At 48.7% G+C, this 20048-nt stretch overlaps 1 protein-coding gene across 6 annotated transcripts in view; it reads right to left on the bottom strand.

Annotated features, from left to right (window-relative positions):
• Positions 1 to 20048, bottom strand: part of PLCB2 (phospholipase C beta 2) — a 43295-nt gene that overhangs the window by 7608 nt on the left and 15639 nt on the right. For 2 of the 6 annotated variants that reach the window (XM_064425622.1, XM_064425624.1), the window contains 23 exons: positions 16136 to 16276; positions 15370 to 15449; positions 15034 to 15087; positions 12929 to 13004; positions 12483 to 12583; positions 12027 to 12193; positions 11674 to 11820; positions 11286 to 11443; positions 9333 to 9415; positions 8890 to 8974; positions 7618 to 7789; positions 6788 to 6885; positions 5999 to 6095; positions 5798 to 5882; positions 5394 to 5518; positions 4269 to 4423; positions 3749 to 3913; positions 2691 to 2790; positions 2326 to 2430; positions 1327 to 1412; positions 1138 to 1234; positions 913 to 966; positions 175 to 385 (listed from right to left, as the gene is read on the bottom strand). In XM_064425622.1, coding sequence (XP_064281692.1) covers positions 175 to 385; positions 913 to 966; positions 1138 to 1234; positions 1327 to 1412; positions 2326 to 2430; positions 2691 to 2790; positions 3749 to 3913; positions 4269 to 4423; positions 5394 to 5518; positions 5798 to 5882; positions 5999 to 6095; positions 6788 to 6885; positions 7618 to 7789; positions 8890 to 8974; positions 9333 to 9415; positions 11286 to 11443; positions 11674 to 11820; positions 12027 to 12193; positions 12483 to 12583; positions 12929 to 13004; positions 15034 to 15087; positions 15370 to 15449; positions 16136 to 16276 — 2642 coding nt within the window. Of the gene's footprint in view, positions 1 to 174; positions 386 to 912; positions 967 to 1137; positions 1235 to 1326; positions 1413 to 2325; positions 2431 to 2690; positions 2791 to 3748; positions 3914 to 4268; positions 4424 to 5393; positions 5519 to 5797; positions 5883 to 5998; positions 6096 to 6787; positions 6886 to 7617; positions 7790 to 8889; positions 8975 to 9331; positions 9416 to 10595; positions 10845 to 11285; positions 11444 to 11673; positions 11821 to 12026; positions 12194 to 12482; positions 12584 to 12928; positions 13005 to 15033; positions 15088 to 15369; positions 15450 to 16135; positions 16277 to 20048 lie in introns of those variants that run through there. The other 4 variants (XR_010365070.1, XM_064425623.1, XR_010365071.1 and 1 more) reach the window with 4 other exon arrangements.

The raw sequence follows: 20048 nt of genomic DNA, 5'->3' as shown, positions 1-20048 counted from the left end.
ATGCTGCTTCTCACCATGCCAACACCATCCCAACCTCCCCACCCGCCCTCAGGGAGCACAACCCAGGGACATGCACATGCCTGCACTGCTCCATCTTCCGGCAGAGAAGGGAAGGCCATGTTTCCCTGGGGATCCTTGGTTTGGTTTGGGAAGGTGACCCCAGGCTGTGGTTACCTCTTCTTCTGTGTTTTCCTTGTTCGTATTGTCCTTTTCTTGCCCCCAGGGCAGGCCAGCTCCGAAAAGAGCCCGGAGTATTTCTGCAGCAGCTCCTCCCTCTGTTTGCTTCCCTTCCACTCCAGCTCCCTCAGCTCCTTCTCCTGCCTCTTCAGCAGCTTCAGGAAGCGCTTCTTCTGCTGCAGCTCAGCAAGGGTGATTGTCTCAGGCTCTGAAACACAAAATAAAAAGGCTGAACAGTGCCAGCTCCTTCCCAAGGCTTGGAGTGGGGAAACTGGAGGATAGAGCTCCAACACATGTCACTCGATCACCACATCCAGACCAGAGCCCCCTCTGCTCCACACCTTGGGATGCCTCTCCCCAGGTAGATATTCTGTCCTGGCAAACACTTCTTTAGGAATAACTTCTAAAAAAGCAATGTACATAACAGTAATTTGCCAACACATCCTGAGTGAAACAGGTTTCCTCTAGTGCTTTCAGTTCAGTTTTGAGGTACAATTAGGCCTCGTGTTTGCAGGAATTGGCATCACACTGCATTCAGGCACCCGGAAGCAGGGGAACAACATGTTGCACAGGCAGTGCAGGTGTGCTGAAGGAAACCTGTCCTGGAGCCCCAAGACTCCTGGGATTTGTCTTTAGTGCTGGCTACACCAGGTGGGGTTGGGACATGTCTTTTTAATTTGGAAATGTAAGATGACAGGCAGGGCCTCAGCCCAGGTGACCAGCATGAGGAGTTACCTGCCATCTGCATTACTTCTAACACGGCTTCATCCTTGGTGAACACTGCTGCTCCTGAAATCCCAAAAGAAGCTCCTGTTAATGTCCCATCTTGGATGTCCAGGTTGGAAATGGACAGAGGAGAGCTCACCACAACACAGCCCGTGTGAAGGATGTTGGTGTCAGTACAGAAGAATTAATTAAGCTGCTAAGAGGCTTAAAACATGGAAACTCTTGGAAACTTACCTGTGGACCCGTTAGAGGGAGGAATGCTGGGCTTCCCAGTGGACCCTGCCACCCCATTAGTCTCAGCAGATGAGGGGTTTGTCTGTGTGCCAGGCCTCTAAAACAAAGATCAGAGGTAAGTGAAAACTCCATTATTTCAAGGTGAATCCATGCAAGGTGCTCTAGAGAACAGAACCTGGAAAAACTCACCTCCCCTGAGGTATCCTTGTGCTTCACCAAGCGCTTGTCCTGCAGGTTGAAGAACTTGATAGGGTTGGAGAGGGCAATAGTGAGATCTGGAAACAGAGAGCAGGGTTTGGCTTGGATAACAAACAACTCATGGACTCATTTCCCTGCCCAGTGCAGAACACTGTGAAGAAGGAATAGTTTGTGTTCTCTGCTTGTAACCAAAGTCTCCCTGACAGCACAAGGGAGGGAGGAAGGGAACCTCCTTCACCTCAGTCCCAGCATGGCTCACAACTGATGTTCAGGACAGCTCTGTGAAGTGATTTTGGGAACTCTGCTCCCAGAAGCCAGGGCCAGATTAAGATTTTTCCCACCTGCACAGCTGCTTGCTCCAGTTCCAGCCCAACATTGTATAAACTTCATATTTTTAATAAAAATGTGATAAATCACATTTCTCAGGATTTCCCCAGTAAATAAGGTTCATTTGCATGAACACAGGGGAGGAGAGAGCAAACATGAGAAGCATTCACAAGAGCTCCTGTGGCTGATGCTCTTGCACTCTGGTTTGGTCATGACAGTTGATCCCTCTGGTGAAGCTTCTGTCACATCCAGCTCTGACCCTTCTCAAAGGAATGTCCCCAAAGCTCAGTACCAGCAAGAACCTCCCTTCTCCTAAAATCTCCTTAAAGCCCCTGTTCCCTGCAGCCCCTGAGAGGTGTCACCTGTTCCCTCAAGGAAACCTCTCCCTGCCTCTGAACAAGGGTAGGGCTGAGCCATTCCACACTGGAGCCTGGTACATCTGCACTGCACCTCAGCTGGGAACCAGGCATAGCTGCAGTGGGAGCCTCCATGCTCTTCCCAAGGCAGCGAGGCTGTGACAGGATGCTGGCCTGCACTCAAGTCCCACCCTGACAAGGAATTGAGGGTGCAGCAGGAAAGCACTTCCCAGGCTGGAAAAATACTTCTGAATCAGAGTTTGGAGGAGGCCAGAAGCACCCCCACACACACATTCCAGCTCCCCACCTGCCCAAGCATCTGGCACGTAGTCCTTGATCTCCAGGAACACGAAGAGGGCGGGCATGGTGAGCGGCATGTTGCTCTCGCTGCGCAGGCACACGTGGTGGTAACCTGGGGCACAGAGGGGAGGGAGTTGAGCTGGTGGCATCCTGTCCCTCCCTGTCTGCTCCAGCAGCCCAAGGCTCCTCTTTACAGGAGGAGCCTGTATATCATGGGATAAAGCCAAGGCTATAACAAGATGGATTTCAAGGTTCCACTGCCTGTGGGCATGGAGATTAAGGAGCAAAGTATGCAGCTGTTTGTATGGTCTTTATGGCTCCCACTGGACAGGTCTGAAGGGCACAAAACAGAAGGAATTTCCACTGATTTACCTGGGTGCATTGCGATGATGGGAATGATACGCTGGCCAATGAACTTCCCTCCTTCCTCCCAAGCCACCATTTTGAGAGATGCCAACTCAGGCATCATGATCTAAGGGAAAAGCAGAGTAAGGCACCAGTGTCCTCACCTCTGTCTCCCGATAGCAGCATCCTCCTCCTTCCAACCAAACATTCCAGCTCTTCCAGAATGGCACTGCCATTCTGGAAATTGTAATCTTTGTAATTTAAAGGCACAGTTTATCATAGACATCATAGCTGACTGCCCAGAAACTCCACCAAACACAGCCTGGCCAGGATCACAAGGTTACCTAAAGACAAAAACAACGCAACAAACCCCCAAACCACTGCTTCCAGGAAGAACTCACTGGAATTAACTGGGATGGATAATTTAGCAAACATGGTAACATTACTGATAAAGGCTTTTGACTCCTTCCTTCCCTGGATTCTTGTGCCATAAAATGAACTCAAAATTATTCTGCCAGGAGTGAAGCCTCCGAGTGTTTCTGAAAGGAGGATATTTTAGCCAAGTAGGCTGAAAATATCTGTAGCTTCACACTGCGCCTGACAGATGAATTGTATAATGTATACTTGACTTATCTTCCCTGTGCCCTGCAGCTGCATTGGTGATCACTGAATTCCTGGGGATAGACAGGGCAGCTTTCCATGTTCTGGCACAACTGAAAACTGGTCCCATTACTGCTCCAGTTTGGCTGTTTCTCATTGACAGTTTAACCACAGAAATTCAGTTCCTTTCTGGTGCTGGAAGTTTTCCAAACTGATCAGTCTGAAGAGGGCATCATAGAGGGGAGACTTTGGATGCCTGTTATCTCCAGAACCATTCCCAGCTACCCCTTGTCTGTTCAGGGAAATATTGATGCAGAGTTGTTTTGGGTATTGTGGTTTGGATGTTACCTGAGAGTGTCCAAAGCCTGGCCTGAGGTCTCCAGAGGAGAGTCCCTTCTGCTGGCACTGACCTCTGCCAAGGCAGTGCTCATGGCCATCAGGAGCTTTAAGAATTCTCTGCCTAAATTACTATCAAATGTTCTCACCTTTTCAAAAACAAAAGCCTCCTCTTTCCACACAGGGTTAATGGAGTTGGCCGTGGAGGTCAGTTTGGTTCTGTGTTTGCGTTTGGCATCCCTTGGCAGCCCAAGGAGCTCCACTTCCACGTAGGTCTTCACGCTGCGGTCTGAGAGGAACTGACCAGAGAGTACCTGCAAACAACACAAACAGAGTTAGCAACTGCTGGGAAAAATAAAACAGAGGGACCCACCCATTCCTTCACCCTAGAGTCACTCTCCCACCCCAAAACAGCTTTTCTGCTCCAGCTCTTCTTTTACCTTCACCTCTGTTTCTTGCTTCAGCACTTCCTCTCTCCTTACCAGCACAGCCTTGGCTCCCTGTGCACGGCAGATGCTCATTTTCCATTTTCATGTGATTATGATTAATTTAAAATAGCGACAAGCCTGGGAGTTGCCACAGTAACGCTTTCCCACAGGACTCCACGGGTTCATGTGGCACTAAGAGTCCCCCTGGGTGACACAGGACGGGTCCCCAGGCTGTACTTGCCGTGACACAGACAGTAGTGGCCACCAGCCCGTCGATGCGGTCCACGGAGAAGGGGTCGAGCTGCTTGTCGGGGCGCCGCATGAACTCGTGCTTGAGCAGGTACCCACACTGCCCGTTGAACTCAAACAGGGCCATGTTCTGCTGCATGGGGACATCTGAGAGCAGAGCAACACAGTGACACAGGGCAGGGGGGGACAGGCGGCCTGTGTGCTACGAGGGAGCTGGAAGCTGCCAGAAGCTTCCAGCCCCTGCCAGCCCACAGCTCACAAAGCCATCTTGAAAACTAATTAAGCCTCTCAGCACCCTACAGGGAAAAGTATTACAGCAGCTGTTGTAAGGAAGGGAAGTGGTTTGCTTGCGCTTGCACCTTAAGTCATGGGCAGAACTAAATTGAAACCTGCTTTAAGGAGCACCTGCTATTTTTGGGTGGGAATAAGTAACTGTCTAAGCTACTCTGCTCCTTCCCCCTTTCATTTTGGGCCTCCTCTGGGTCCATCTTCTGTCTGACACTACTGAGGACACTGCCTGGTGGTTGCTGCACCTGCCTGCAGTGTCATCCTCTTCAGAACCAACCTTGCACTTGCTCTCTTTTGTCTCCTATGCTCTATACGTAACACAGCCCCCTGAGGAAGGAAGAGGGGTAAGGTACAGCTTTCTCTCAAGGCTTTTCTTTCCTTTGTATGCTGGTTGTGCAGCAAGGAAAGGCCTTTCCTCCCTGGTCAATTCAAAATCCTGGAAATAATGGCACAGACAGGTCAGTGCTGTGGCCAGATGGAGCTCTGCCTCTGCCTTGTGGAGGTAGCAACTTGGGGGATGGGAGCTGCAGGTGCCCTCATGGATATGATTCAGTGTGACATCGTGGAACAGGACAGCCAGGGATAGTGCCTGGACACAGGGTGACAGCAGTCTATATGAGTGTGTGTGTATTCCAGGTCTGTGCTGGGCATGGAAAAATGCTCTTGGTCTGTGGGAGATCAAATCAGAGAACAGCACTTTGGGAAAAGGCACATGGGAATAATGATCAGGGAAGTGGCAGAAAAGGAAGAGACAGACACCAGGAGCACCTGGGGACCAGCAGTGCCTGACCTCAGCTGCTCGGGGGCTGGAGCACACCCTGACACTCACCCATGGTCTGGAAGTTGAGTGCCACCATCTGACAGCCGACATTCCAGAACATCTGGGGCTGGTAATTGGAGGAGTCCATCCGGGTGCCTTTGGGGTAAATGCGGCTCATCTGCCACTTGTTGTATCTACAGGCTCTATAGGAAACACGTCATGACCCTTCCTGTTGTGCCCTGGGGCCAGCCCACATATTCCCATTATAAAAACTGCTGGAGCTCTGCTACCAAATGCTCAGAGCCTTCCAGACAAGACCCCAGGGAGGCTCAGGCTCCCTGTCCCTACACTTTTCATTTAAGGACAAGCATCTGGCAGCCTTGACATTGGCCACAGCAGGATGCATCCTGTCAAGAATCTCCCTCACACTCCAAGCACCCAAAGGCACTGGAAAAGGGCTGCCCAAAGGATACTCCACAAACTGCATGGGGAACTTGCTCAGTAGATCGCAAGCCTTGGTCTCGGTGAAGGAGGAGATGACGTAACTCCGGTTCTTCTCTAGAAACAGGAGATTGCATTTAGGAGCAAGGCACGCCCAGTCCCGCTCGGCACAGGGGACTGACGGAGGCAGGAAGCACTTGGCCTGGAATCCAGAGGGGCTGAGCCTGACTTACTGGCAGAGACCTCGAAGGAGTTGAATTTGATGGGCTGTATGTAGTTAACCAGGCTGGACATCTCCTCGTACGCTGTCACTTCCAGGCCAGCCGTGCCCTGAGCAGAGAACAGTCCAAAAGGAAAGAGATGAAGAGACCTTCCCTGGAGATGCAAACAAACTGCACCGGGGCCTCCCCGCCAAAGAGCTCTGGTGGCTCCCTGACCAGACTGCTCCAGTTTCTCTGGCTTGCCAGTCCTACAGCTCCGTGGTGGGCAGGGGCACAGGATCTCCAGGTGGCTGGGCAAAAATGGAATCAAGGCACATGGAGAGGTTCCAGGGAGGAAGTACAAAGCCCAGGATCTCTGTGACCCCTCAGAATAGAATCTGGGATAAGCGGGGATATTGGTTTTATTCCTCTCCAAAGGATACCAGGGAGATGGAAATGGGAAACAGACATTTTATTCAAGGGAATGCTGATCTCCTCCCTCCCCTTTCAGCAGCAGCACTTTCAGTTACAACTTCTCAGACCAGGGCTAAGCCTCTCCAACACCCCCAAGGCAAACAGTTATCTCCAAATCATGCACAGTCAGCAGTAACTCCTCTGCCACATTCTTCATGCTTGCAACAAAATTTTCTTTTTCAATTTTTCCCCACAAAAGTCTTTTTGTGTGGGGATGGAAAGTCCCCCACTGGGTCATTCCCCTTTGCACTTTGGGTTCATCTCTATTCAATAGGGTGAGGCCCCAGAGAAAAAAGGAAACCAGCAAAAATCCAAAGAGAAAAGGAAAAGAACCAACAGTGACAGTACCTCATCTGACTGCATCTTTTTAATTTCCTCTTCATCCAGATTTCTGAGCTGTTCATCCTCTTCCTCTGGCTCCTCTTCAGCAACATCACCTGCCCAGACTAAGCACACAGGCCCTCATCAGTGGTATGGATCAGGAGGCACAGACAGGATCCTGCAGGCTGCTGGCAGTGCAGGGCTCTGCCAAACCTCATCACCAAGTAATGCTGGAACACTGAGGGGAAGAAGCCTACAATTTATTTGGCCAAATCCAAACATGAACTGGTACACTGAGGATGAGCACACACAAGAGACCAAACCATTCCTGCTTCAGGCTCCCCTCACACTCAGGAGCAACAATCACTGGGCTGCTTCCCCTCCAAGGTCACATATATTTGCAGGAATAAATGCCCATTTTCAGGTGTTCTTCAGTGGTGCTCACCTTGTCCTCACATGACAGGGACTGTTCTACCACAGGGGCCCTGAGCCCAGGTGGTGACAGGAAGGGAGGAGAGAGGGACTGAAGGTTTTATGAACCTCCAAGACCCTCATGGTGAAGAACTAGGCTGTGGTGAATTTGTGGTTACAAGTAGTAACAAATTATTGCCCTTCCCTTAATCCAAAAGCCAGAGCGTATCAACTAAGGGATGTTGAGCTGGTAAATGATGATCTCTTTTGGTTGGACTGAGTGTTCAAAGTATTCTGAAGATTTAATTTCTCTTCCAATTTTCTGCTGCTGCTTGGAATAACTGTTTTAATGACTAGTGCTGGCTCATCCCAAGCTCACCAAGTGTTGAGTGATTTAGAAGGCTTTGCCCATCAGTTTTATTAGTCCCCCATCCCTTCAGACATACCAGTATCTTCAGCATCCACAGAGGCTGGCTGTTCAGTGGTTTCTGGTTCCACGTTCCTCCCTTTCTTCAAAGAGTTCTGCCTCTTCCCAGACATTGATTGGTTCTTTTTGTTTTTAATCAAGATTTTCCTTAAGAGATCCTTAGGACTTGGCAGAGGAACTCCTGGCTTCAGCTGCAACAGATAAACTTCATCACAGAATTCAAACACTCACCTCTCCTGTCTCCCTGGCCAATTGCCAATGCACAGGCACATCTCTCACCCACTATACTCCTGATTTCCTCCATCTGCCAGCATATCCCACTAGATTAATGCAGATTTTTCCTAAACTATGCTGCCTAGCCAACCATCCTGCTAAAAAAAAAACCACCTAGATGCCCTGAAGGCATCTGCATACCTCTGACTTCCCATTCCACCTACTTCTCTCATTATATCCCAGATCCTCAGTCCCTCATCAGTACTCAGGCCAGATTTAAACACTGCCTGCAGCAGATTTAAAAAAGATCCCAGAGGAGGTGGCTCAAGACAAGGACATGTGACAGACTGCAGAGACAGCAAAGGCCTGTAAATAGCTTAGGTAATCTCTTGAAGTGTTCCCCCCATCATCCCCCTGTTCCTATTGCCTGGACATGGGGCTGGACAGTGGGCAGCTGCTGCTGGCTCACTGCTTCTTCCCAGCTCTTCTTTGGGTCTCAGAGCTTTCAAACAGATGCTTGAGCCAGGTGCCTCTGCTGTCCCTCCTCTGTGCACCCCAAGGATCTGCCTCATGCCCTGCAGAACACAGATCCTGCTCAGATGTTTAAAACCATGTGTCCTGGTAGGGCAGTTGTGTCACCAAAGGTGTCACTGGGGCCACAGAAAGACCTGTTGTACAGGTAAGATGAAGACTGAGGTCAAGCAGAGGGGGACCTTTCCTCAGCTATTCCAAACACATGACACTGACCCACCCAGCTATGCCTGGAAGGGAATATTCCCAGGCTAGAAGCAGGATTAGGCCTTTGCTCCTGTTTCCAAGTGCTGGCAGACACAGAGCTGGACCAGTGTCATGTACAGAACATGCCTGGTACCCTTGGTACATCCTTGACCACCCATGGCTCAGTGCCCAGAGCCCCTCAGGTGACAGAGTGCTAAACAAGAGTTTTCCACCTATCTCTGTGAACCAGGATCCACGTCCATGGCATTGTATCTGTTGTTGTGGCACCTCCCAGCACCAGGAGTGACCAAGTTTTCCATAAAGGCCTCCCCAGTGGCTTCCTGCCCCAGCTCCCTCATACCGGGTATTTCTCCAGTGGCTCTGTCAGCAGCATGTCTCCAAAAATTGTTCGGCAGTACTCGGCCATCTTTGCCTGCTGCTTGGGCCTACGAGAGATCAGGCAGGAGTGAAGAGGAAAGCAAATGCCCAAAATCAGAGTTTAGCATGAACAAAAGATGTCCATGTCCTCTACCCAGAAAAGCATCTCAGCTATGTAGATGTTAAGGTCCCATTCCCAAGCCAACTCCTATGTTCATACTCTGCAACCCTAAGGTAAAAGGCTGCACAACTGTGATCACCCCACTCTGCAGGTTAAAGCTCATCTTTCAGCTCTGACCCACCTTCAGTTGCTTCAGAAACCTCAATTAATGCTCCACTTCAGCTCAGCACCCACTTAAAACCCAGCAGCCCTTGCCTGTGTATTTTCTGCTCTGGACACAGCAGCCAGTTCTCCCAAATACTCACGAGTCCACGTGGTTCTCGAAGGACAGGATCACAGGGTATGGAGATGTTTTAAAAGCACTTTCTGCAATGGCCTCGATGGCATCCTGAAGGAGAGGCCATGGTCAGAGGGCAGCTCAGCAGCCATTAATAACAGAGACACAGCTGACCTCCCACTGAACAGACTCCACAACTGTCTCTCAGGAGCTCCTCTCAAAGTCACTAAACTCCTCCCAGTAAGAAGGTGACAAGTGTCATCTTTTTCACACCTGCCCAGATTTCCAGCTCCAGAGGATCCACACTGAGCTAAATTCAACAGCTTGCACCAAAATGAAGCTGAAGATGCAACAAGATGAGGTTTTGGTTTTGCTGCACAGGTCAGTGTACACATCACTGCAAGTGAGAGCATGTGGCCAGAGGGACAAACCCTGCCCCAAGCACCTTGAACTGGCACAGAAAGGTGTATGCAGCACCAGATTAAACCACTGCAAATTCTAGCCATACTTACCTCTGAACCTGCCCAATTTTCTATCATTTCTGCTGCTTATAAAATCCTTTTGCCTGGCAGCAAAGAGAGCTGGAGTGTTCAGTTACCAGCTGTGCTGACATTTCAAATGCAAATACCATGGAAACCTTTTCAGCATTAATGATGTAAGAAAAAATAATATTTTCCCTAAGCCCCTGTTAAACTGCCACAAACTTTCCACTATTTTCCTTTCTGGTCCTGTTAATTGGTAAAGAAGTGCCATTTGCTCCTTTGCAATTAGAGTTCCCTGATCATCCCAAATCCTGGATCAGCCATGACCTCAGCAAGGAGGGAGGCTGCCATAGCTGCTCCTCCATGGACCACTGGGATTCTGTCACAGAAGCCTCAAGGCTCTCAGGAGAAGCCTCAGACAATGCTACTAAAAGGCCACAGGAGTTGTGGTGGAAGGAAGGACTATGTGTTATGTAAAACCAAAACCCAGCACATGCTGTATTAGCAGGTTATAATTTACTTGAGGAATGGTCCCAGGCTTCAGCAGAACTCTGCAATTACAGCAGCTACAAATGCCATTATTTCTGTTCCATCTGCAGTGAACTGCTGTGCAAAAAGCAGCAGTGACACCACAGAGCTTTGGAAATAACTGAGTCTGAGGACAATACCTCTGACCTTAAGGACTGCTTTGGTTTGTTGTTTTTTTCCCCTTCACACATAAATATTTTAGTAATAGTGAAGTATGGGAATTGGGGGGAAGATACAGAAAAAAATAAAGAGCTGGAAAAAACCATCTAAAGCACCTCTACCTGTTGGCAGCAGCTGTGTAAAGGAGTGCAGAAAAAAACTCAGTGTGATGCCTTTATTTGTAACTTGCAAGCTGTGGATAAATGCCCTGTACTGCCTGGCTTTGTGCTCTGCTTCTGAAGGCTGGGAGCTGAATCCTCAGGGAAGCCAGCTGCTTCACAAAACACATTCCAGCTCTCAGGTCATTAGGAAGGAATTGAACCCTGTTCTTCCAAAAGCCTCCACTTGAGGCAGTCAGCCATAGGAACCTGCTGCAGACCAGAAGATTAACTCATTTTAACTGTTTTCTAAAAGCCATCCTGTTCACTCCTCTGGTGTGCCTCTATCTATAAATCCACCAGCCTCGTGCCACGTTCTGTGCATCCATCCTGTGACACAGCCCTGTGTACACACACACCTCTGCTCAGCCATCTCTCCTTGGTTTCTACCTGACTTCCCACATTTCCCTCATCCATCCATCCACCCATCCATCTTCATCCAGCTATCACCCTCTCTTCTACTCACCCATTCCAAAACTGTACAAACTCCAACCTAGTGCTTATCTGTTCACTTTTCCTTCTACCCACACATTCATTCACTTGTCACCTCGCCATCAGTCTTTTCCTCTCAAACATCCTCAGCCATCTGGCTCCCTCAGCAATCAGTCTAAAAGCAGGCAGGGGAAAGCATCCCTGGAGAAAGCTCTTCACTACCTTGAAGAGGATCTCAGTTGTCATGGTGAAGCCGTGGGTGATGATGGGCTCCTCCTCCGGGGGCCGGCCCTTCCAGCAGTCCAGCTCCACGCAGCGGCAGCCGGCCAGCAGCGTCTGCCGGTACATTTCGGGAGAGGACGTCCCAGAAAACTGCCCGGCTGCAGGAGAGAGGCTCAGCGTTAGCTCCTCACACACATCAGCTCCTGCACACACAGGGCAGCAGGAGTCTTTGCCAGCCTTCGGCAGGTGGAGGCAGCAGACTGACAAGATGTTTTCAGTGGCAGGGCGACACTGCCTCATGTCACACAGCATTTAGAGTCAGGCCAGCCCCCAACACCCCCAGGGCACACACATCTGCCCTGCTGACTGTGTCCCTCCCCTGCCATACCTGTCAGATAGGTGTTGTGTGAGGAATTGATGTAGTAGTGCGAGAGTGGCTGGGTCATGTCCTGGTACAGCATCAGCTTGTCCAGCACTATCAGGTTGTTCTCAGGTCCACAGAGGAACCAGACCATCCCCTCTGGAGACAGCTGCCCTGCATGGCAAACAGAGCTGTTCATGGTCACCAAATAGAACAGTTCTGGCCCCACTTTGGAAGTGGAAAAAGAGTTGTGGGAACAACAGGGAGTTGTGGGAACCAGGCTGACTGCTCCCCTGGGAAGCAGGATGGCAGAGGGCATGAGATCCTCTGCTCTGTCATCCCACTTCTATAGCAAGAGCTTTGGGCTGAACAAGACTCACCTCTCTGGATGTTAAACCCACTGGGTTCATACTTCTCTATCAGGCTCTGCACCTGATCAGGTTTGGCTGGTGGGAAGAGGATGTCATTGAGGCGAGTGTCACGCTGCTTCTTGTTGATGAACTTTGCCAAGTGATCTTTGGTCATGTAGGGCTTTGCTTTTAGATGGCTGCAGTGAGAGAATCACAGAGGGGCAGAGTTAATTGGGAATTACCCCAGAAATTTTTTCACATAGGAGAGGTTGATCGTCCCTCTGGGCCCATATATTTCAGGGTCCTGTAGCACAGTGAGGTCTCATCCTTTTTATTCAGGTTGTGAGTGAAAGCATTAAGTGACCTGGGATCCTGCCCTTTGAAGGCTTAAGGCCAGACAAACCCCACCACACTAAATTCCCTCCTTCCTGTCTATCTTTTGCCACAAGAGACCAAGTTCTGGGCTGTGGCTTGAGGGAAACTTACTGTGAAGTAAATATCTCATCAATCTCGGGCCGTGGACACAGATTCATGAGGAACGTCTTGTACACCGGCTCGGGGAAGTCCTCGGGGTTGATGGCGTCATTCTGAGAATGCAATGAAGATGTGTCAGGACCACAAACCCACGACAGCTCTAACCTGTCATGAACACCCACACCTCAGCAGTTAGCTGTGAAAACCCCAGTAAGTGACTGGAACATCTGGCTGGGTGTTGCTGCTCCTTGTGCTACACAGTGCAAGTGCTGGAGTCACAAGTGTTACTGGAAGACAGTAAGAGCTGATGCCAGCAGGCCAGAATTAGGCAGTGGTAGGGTAAGGTGAGCAATTACAAGCATCTTGGCTGATGCTTTTTCACAGCCAAGGGCATCCCAGTCAGGAAAAAGATTCTTCTCAAGCTCATGAGACTTCTGGATACCCAGAGAAACCCTTACCTTGCCATTTGGCAGATGACAAGCACTTAATGCTTCTTCCACCCTCTTCTTGTCTGCAGGGAACATCTGAAAAATACTGACCAGACAGGCAAACAAACATCATCACAGGGCAGGGCAGAGGTCAGGGGGCTGGAGCAGCAGGCAGTGCAGGACACTCCAAATGCACAGCAAGGGAGACAGGCAGGACAACTGTAAGCATCAACCAGCAAAGGCAGGCAGTGTTTCTCAGGGCAGTAACTGAGGGACTGAGTTTGATAAACCTGTACAGGATTTTTGACTGCTGATTTAAAGCAGAAGTTCTGTATTTCTGCTATGGACTCTGTAAGAGCCCTGTCATTCAAAATCCCTTTTCTGCCCCTCTTGGAGGTGCTTCCTATGGTATATTGTGGAGAAGTAATAACTAAACTTTCCCTCCTTTTAGAACATCCCTGTCAACAGCACCATGGTCTCCTCCATGGATAAATCCAGCCTCAGTTCTGTTAAGCTCCTGGAGTCACAGGTGCTCACAGCAAACAGGGGAACAAGGAGTGCCCTGTGCTGCCAGGTGGGAGTGCCTGGTGGGGGCTGCAGCAGCTCATACAAACCCTGCCCTTTGCAAGGCAAAACTGCAGCAGCCTTGGTATAATTCCAGAGGGATTTACATATTTAAACGAAAGGCAAATGCTTGTGGAATTTTTAGAATTTTCAGGAGTTTTGAAAGCCTTACATTTACCTGCACCTGGAGATACTGAGTATTTTTATAAACCTTGCTCTTAATCCGGACTATTTAATGGTCTGCATTTTTACCATTCTGCAAGAAATGGACACTGACAAGAGGTACATCCTTGTGTCAGATATTTTTTGTAGCTTGTTCCAGAAGAATAAGCTGGTTTCTCCCTGCAGCAACGCTACCTTGCTTGCATTTTAAAGATTAATTCAAAGCACTCTTCCCTAGTGTGTTATTCATTACAGACCTACACATTTTTAACAGTCCTTTGATGAATATTCTGGTTTCTGACAATGAAATTCTGCTGGTTGGTGGTTTAGAAAACAAATAACAAAAAATGTTTAGTGTTGAATAGAGCTCAGCCCTCCAGGAGCCCATTCAGTCAGCACAGCCCTAATCCAGCACAGCTCTGCCTTACAACACACCCTGGGGCCTGCGTTTATTTGGGGCAATTAGTGCTCACCTCTTGTGATGCTGTAACACAGCACAGACCTAGAGCAGAGTGGTTCAAAACTTCCCAAACACACTGTCTGCAGCTCTTTATTCTTAAAACAAAAGGTAATTTATGGACCCAAAAGGGAATTCAACATGGCAGTGCTGCCTTTTGTCATTCTAGAGCTAAATCAACACAGAGGTACCACAGGACCAGCCCTGGAGCAGTTTTTCTTGGGAAGACACTGAATGGCACAAAATCAATTCCAGATTCACGCCACATAGTGCAGGGGAGAAGGGACAGGCTGGGCTTTGCTTCCCATTCTAATGGCAGCCCTACCTGATGCACAGCACCAGGCTGGGGACAGGGAAGGACAAATCTCCATCTGTTCTGCTCCTAAACCAGCACTACCACTGGCCAAGAGGCTGCTTCACTCTCATGCACATCCAGAGCAAAGGCTGAGGGATGGAGGAAGTGGGGAAGGACTGGAGAGGTCACACAGAGAGAAAGGAGACAGGAAAAGCAAGGGAGCCCTGCTGCAGGTGAGGTAGGGAGTCCAGCAAAGAGCTCTCCATATGGAGAGCTCCTTACAGGAAAGGGAAACAATCCTACACCTCATCCACCTTTCAGCTCAGGTTTGTGAAATAATCTATGATCAGAATTTTACCAAAGTTACTTTGGTTTGTTGGTTTTTTCATGGTAACAACCAGGAAATTGTATCTGTGGCTATTTAAGCCATATCTTGCTGTAGATGAAGGCCACAAACTCTCCTTTCCAGACTCAAATTATGTGTCACCCAGGTGCAGCAGGAGCACTTCCATGGCCTGGACACAGAGGGAAACTTCTCCTCCTCTTAGTTGCAGGAAGAGCAGACAGCTGAAGCCACTGAGCAGCCATCCTCTCTCTCACCAGTTGCTCTGCCTGTACTCTGACTGAGCCCACAATGAAACAAATATCCACACTCACTTCCGGACAGGAATCTTTCCCTCTTCATTCAGTTGCAACTTCAGCTTCACCAGACTGTGAAAAAAAACCCCAAACAAGATTAGAAAAATGCATTTATACCATCTTAAGAGATCCTACTAAGTGAGAAGAGAGAAAAAACATGCAATTGGGAAAACAATCCAACAGTGGATTGAAAATCAGGGTCCTACAGACCATGAGCTTAACCTTGGCATGACCTTGGTCTGGAGCCTGCCAAGGGACCTGGATGCTTTGAAGTCTTTTTTTTTTTCCCAAGTACTGTCAGAAAGAGCAGGACATGGATGTTTCAGAGAAAAAGGCTTCTCAGAAAGGACTTACATTTTCTCCAGGAAGGTGTAGCGGGGAGCGTTGTACGTGAGGGGGTTCCGGGCAATGGCCATTATATCCTCAGCCCAGTCCTGGAACAAACAGCAGAGGCAGTTGGGCACCATTGAACTGCTCCAAGAAGTACACAGCAAACATGGAAAGGGCACAGAATCTTGGAATTTTTTGGGTTGGAAGGGAACTTAAAGCCCATCCAGTGCCACATCCTGCCATGGGCAGGGACACCTTCCATCATCCCAGGTTGCTCCAAGCCCTGTCCAACCTTGAACACTTCCAGGAATGGGACAGCCACAGCTTCTCTGGGCAACGTGTGCCAGGGTCCCCCACCCTTACAGGGAGGAAATTCTTCTCACATCAAATAAAAATCTACCTTCTTCAAGTTTACAACTGTTACCCCTTATTCTGTCTGAGACTTCCAGGCTTGACTCTATCACTTTCCTCCTGCCTATAAACACTAGGAGCTGAAACTTTTCTACTTCTCTGCTGCCTATTCATCCATACAAAACACACGAAAGACAACAATGACCAGTCTTCTACTGGTTCTTCTCCGTGCAGGGCAGAAGCTTCTAGAACTATGGAGATACCACACCTGACTGGAACATAAACCTGCTTGTTTGTAACCTTGTCAGTAATGCTGAAAGAGCTCAGCATTATGTCTTTATCTTACATTGTCATGTCTCCTCCTCTGCTTTCCTGCTCCCCACTCAATGCCCCAATCCTTAGTGGTTCCCAGTACTTCCAAGACCTCAGGCCCTGATACCTTGCAAATACTCTCCTTGTAGGACACAAAGTTATGGAAAGTGAGGTCAACCATGTCAGAGCCAGATACAATTGTCAGGTTCTTCAGCAGGAAGGTGCTGTAAGGGTGATCCAAGTTAAAAACCTCTCGGAGCTTCAGGGACTGCAAAAGAAACAAAAGAGATGGGTGTAATTGGAGAATGAGGGAAAACCGTACCCAAAAAAACCAGACCCCAATACACACATTGATCCAAATTCACAGAAAGTATCTCAAGGGTTGCAAAATTGCTTAGTGCAATCTTCCGTTCCTTGGCTTTCCTTATTTTTTATCTTTATTCTGGAGTCTGCATTACTGGATCCTCCTTGGGACAAAGCACCATAACTAACAGCTCTGCACAAGCCTGAAAAAGTTAAAGCTGGACACTGCTCTTAAAGAAATTTCTTCTGAAACTTCAGGCTGGACTTGAAAACAAGGGAGGGTTTGGCCTGCTTGTACCAGAGATGTGTAACCAGTTGATTTTATCAAAACACACACACTAGAAAGTGTATTAGTGTGACACCCTTATGTGTAATCTCCCTCCACGAGATATTTTTTGGGACCCCTGTCACTTCAGAGTTGGCTTCTTCCCTTCCAAGCCCCATTTTCTGCTGCTGTCAGTTGGTAGTAGTGTTTTTTTCCATAGCAATTCCAGTACCCTACAGCAATGGCTCACCAGAGACATGTTTTGTTAAGTGTAAGGCTCATCCGATTAGTGGTACTTGGATTGCAGCACCATTTGAAAGTATTTATAGCATCCTTTAAATTATTCAGCATTTTCTGCATTCCTATGCATGGTGTCACTAAGCCAAGGTATCCAAGGTATCCTAGAGTTTTACTAATGGTGCTATTTATAATGGGAAGATAAAAATTTCCATTCCTAGAATAAAGCACAGCAATCCATTATCTGAAGTGCAGGACAAATCCCTGTGCAAGCAAACAGGGAGCTGTCAGAGCACCTGCTCTCCTTTAGAAACAGGGCAAATCCACAGTCTGGGATGGTTAGAGCAGGTCAGGCTTGGAAGTTAAGCTGGAGCTGGAATCTGAGAGCACCTTCAGGTTTCAGCACCATGTCACACACACAGCTGAATACACTTTTTATAAGGAACTGCAGAATTTTTTTACTTCAGTTTTCCTAATTTCTGAAGCATTTGGAATTTTGTCACATCTGTAGCAAACAGGCATCTTTAAGAAAAACAGGACAGGCTGGATTGTAACTCTGGATCATCTGACTGCTGTCTCTTATTTTGGAAAAGCGCCTCTCCAAGGAGGTAGCTCTGAAACCTGTTTAATCCCAGAGCATTTGGGGGGAGGGAAGGAATATGATTTGCCCATTTTCTACAAGGGATTTTCTAAAATGGCTCCTTCTTGCCTCGTGAACCATTTTCCTTAGCAGAACTGAGCACCATCAAGCACCCACATCTCTTTCCCATGCTCATGGCAACTCCTTGTTGGAGCTCAACTTTCCAGTGCCAGCGGCAAAGTGTTGGGATTTTAACTCCAAACTTGACTTCATCTTGCAAATGCACCAGCATTTGTTGAGCTCCAGGGAGAGGAGGCCCAAACAATGGTGAACTTGTGGTTATGCTGAACTCATTTCCTGTATTTGTTATCCGGGGCTCCTCCCATCCCTTCCTTCTCCGCATGCTGCTCTCTAGCAGACACTGTCACCTGGCTCTCTCCAGGCCATGTCCCCAGCAAGCCGAGCAGTTTTGCCCTTATCCAGGCAGTGATGCATCCAACACCCAGTGAAGGCGTGGAGAGAGGACCAGAGACTGTGTGCAGGAGCTCTGAACCTGATGCCACATCGTGGCTCTTTCACAACCTGCACTCCTTTAGCACCTTGTGCCACAGCTTCACTCTGGGATTTCTCACTGTCACCTTGCAGATAGCCATAAAGGAAAAAGAGGAATTGCTGCATGAAAAGCAGGACACGCAGATTAGCCTTGCAAATCACAAGGGAAACGCTCTTAGCAAATCCCCTTAAAAAAACCCAGACAAGCAGAAAACAACCGACTAGCAGAGTGGCTGGAATATGGAATCAGCTGGAGTTTCATGTCCCACCCTCCTGATTTCCCTAAAATCCTCAGCTGTACAGAGATCCATCGTCCAGAGAGAAGCAAATTCTCATGCAAATATAAACAAAGAGTCAAGGGGGCAGAGCCGACTGACTGCAGGACCTGTTGTGTTACTTTGCCCTGACAGAGATGTGTCTTGTGGCACTAGGACAACAAATCATCTCTTTTGGAGAAGAGAGCTCTTGTTTGGTTGCCAGAAGGGAAAAAGGAATCCCCAAGATATTTGGGGTATGCCTTTGACTCTGGAGGTAACACTCCTGTCCCTATTAGCCTTGCTGCTCCACACTGGACACATTGGCTGTGGAATGGGGAGGGCCAACCTGTCCCTGTGCTAAGCATCTCAGGGACACAGGCAGACAAAAATCCACTGAGTGGAACACTCTCAGCCCTCAGGGTTTTACCTAAAGGAACTGGAAAATGCAGCAGCTCAGATTCCCAGGTACAGAATAGCCTATGGTGTTCTGCAATGCAGCAGGGAAACACTGTCAGGGACAGAGGAGAATGTGTGGCCCAGAACCCACTGCACAACGATGGCAGAAGCAGCATGGCCAAGGTCATCACACACACATGCCCATTTCCTTGCTCACCTCCTGCTCCATCCTTTGCCAGACACAGGCTTGTACCTGCCTCCCTCTTGCACACTCACAGATCCGTGTGCCCATATGGCTCCCTATGATCACTCTCCAGCTGAGGGTTGAAATTAGACTTAGTTCAGCTCCCTCCTGGGCTCACAAGTTGCTGAATCCCAATGCCAGAGCTGCTCATCCCCTCTGCTACAGCAGAGCCACTGACCACCCACAGTATTTACAGCCTGTGGCTCACAGCCACAGCTCAGCTCTGAGGGCACAGTGATTGCCCTGCATGGTTCCTGAATATTCCCACTGGCTTCAACTTTATCATCTCAAAACATTATGAGTGAAATGCTTTGGTATCATTTTATTCCTGTACATGTGCAGCTCAGGCTGCATCTCCAGGTTCAACACCAACAGAATGTGGACAAAGAATCAAGATGGTTCATAATCATGACAATCAGAAAGTACAACTTCTGTTTTTATTAAAAAATATGCCTGCCTCAAAGCCAATGCCTCCTGAAACATCTAAACAAACCCCAAGACACAGCCAATAGCCCAGAAGTGTGGCCTAAAACATCATGTATTTTGGCCTTTATTATTACTAGATTCTCTGTCAGCATTCCAGGGTCTTGGTGCCTTAAAAAAGAAACCACAATAAGCCCCACAAGTGGAGCAGCCCTTTTTATTCCTCATTACTGAAAAGAAAACACAGACCCGATTGTAAATAACAGCCTGATCTGTATCAGCACACTGCTGAACTACAGTCAATAGCTTTTGAATCTTGTCTCCTTGCTGTTCAAAGGCGCTGCTCATTCTTATCTTTATTATTCTCTTGAACACACGCCAAAGTTTGCTCTGCCCCATGTTTAAAAAAAAAAAAGAAGAAAAAAAATCCGCAAAGAAAAGTCACGGCAGAGACGCGAAGCCGCTCTCAAAGAACCTCGCGGGGCGGGGAGCAGGGGAGCCCTGCGTGGGAGGGGCTGGGCACGATTCTGCTTTGTGGTGAGGCGAGGGCTGGGGAAGGCAGGCGAGGGCCATTTCCCTTTGGAGGCTGCTCCTGTGGCTGGCAGCCCTTTGTGAGCCCCCTGCACGCTGGGCACTACCTGCTCCCTAACATCCCTTACCACGAGTGGGGCTCCAGCTGTGGCCTGTGCTGGCAGTGCACACAGCAGCAGGTCTCTTCTCAAGTGGTTTTTCACGTGGCTGCTTTGGTGTTATTATTCTTGCTGTGTGCAGAGGTAACAAAGA

Source organism: Passer domesticus, chromosome 6, assembly GCF_036417665.1.
Source record: "Passer domesticus isolate bPasDom1 chromosome 6, bPasDom1.hap1, whole genome shotgun sequence".
NCBI classification, from domain to species: domain Eukaryota; kingdom Metazoa; phylum Chordata; class Aves; order Passeriformes; family Passeridae; genus Passer; species Passer domesticus.
Note: the sequence above shows the minus strand (reverse complement) of the source record. Positions and strands in the feature narration are given on the sequence as shown.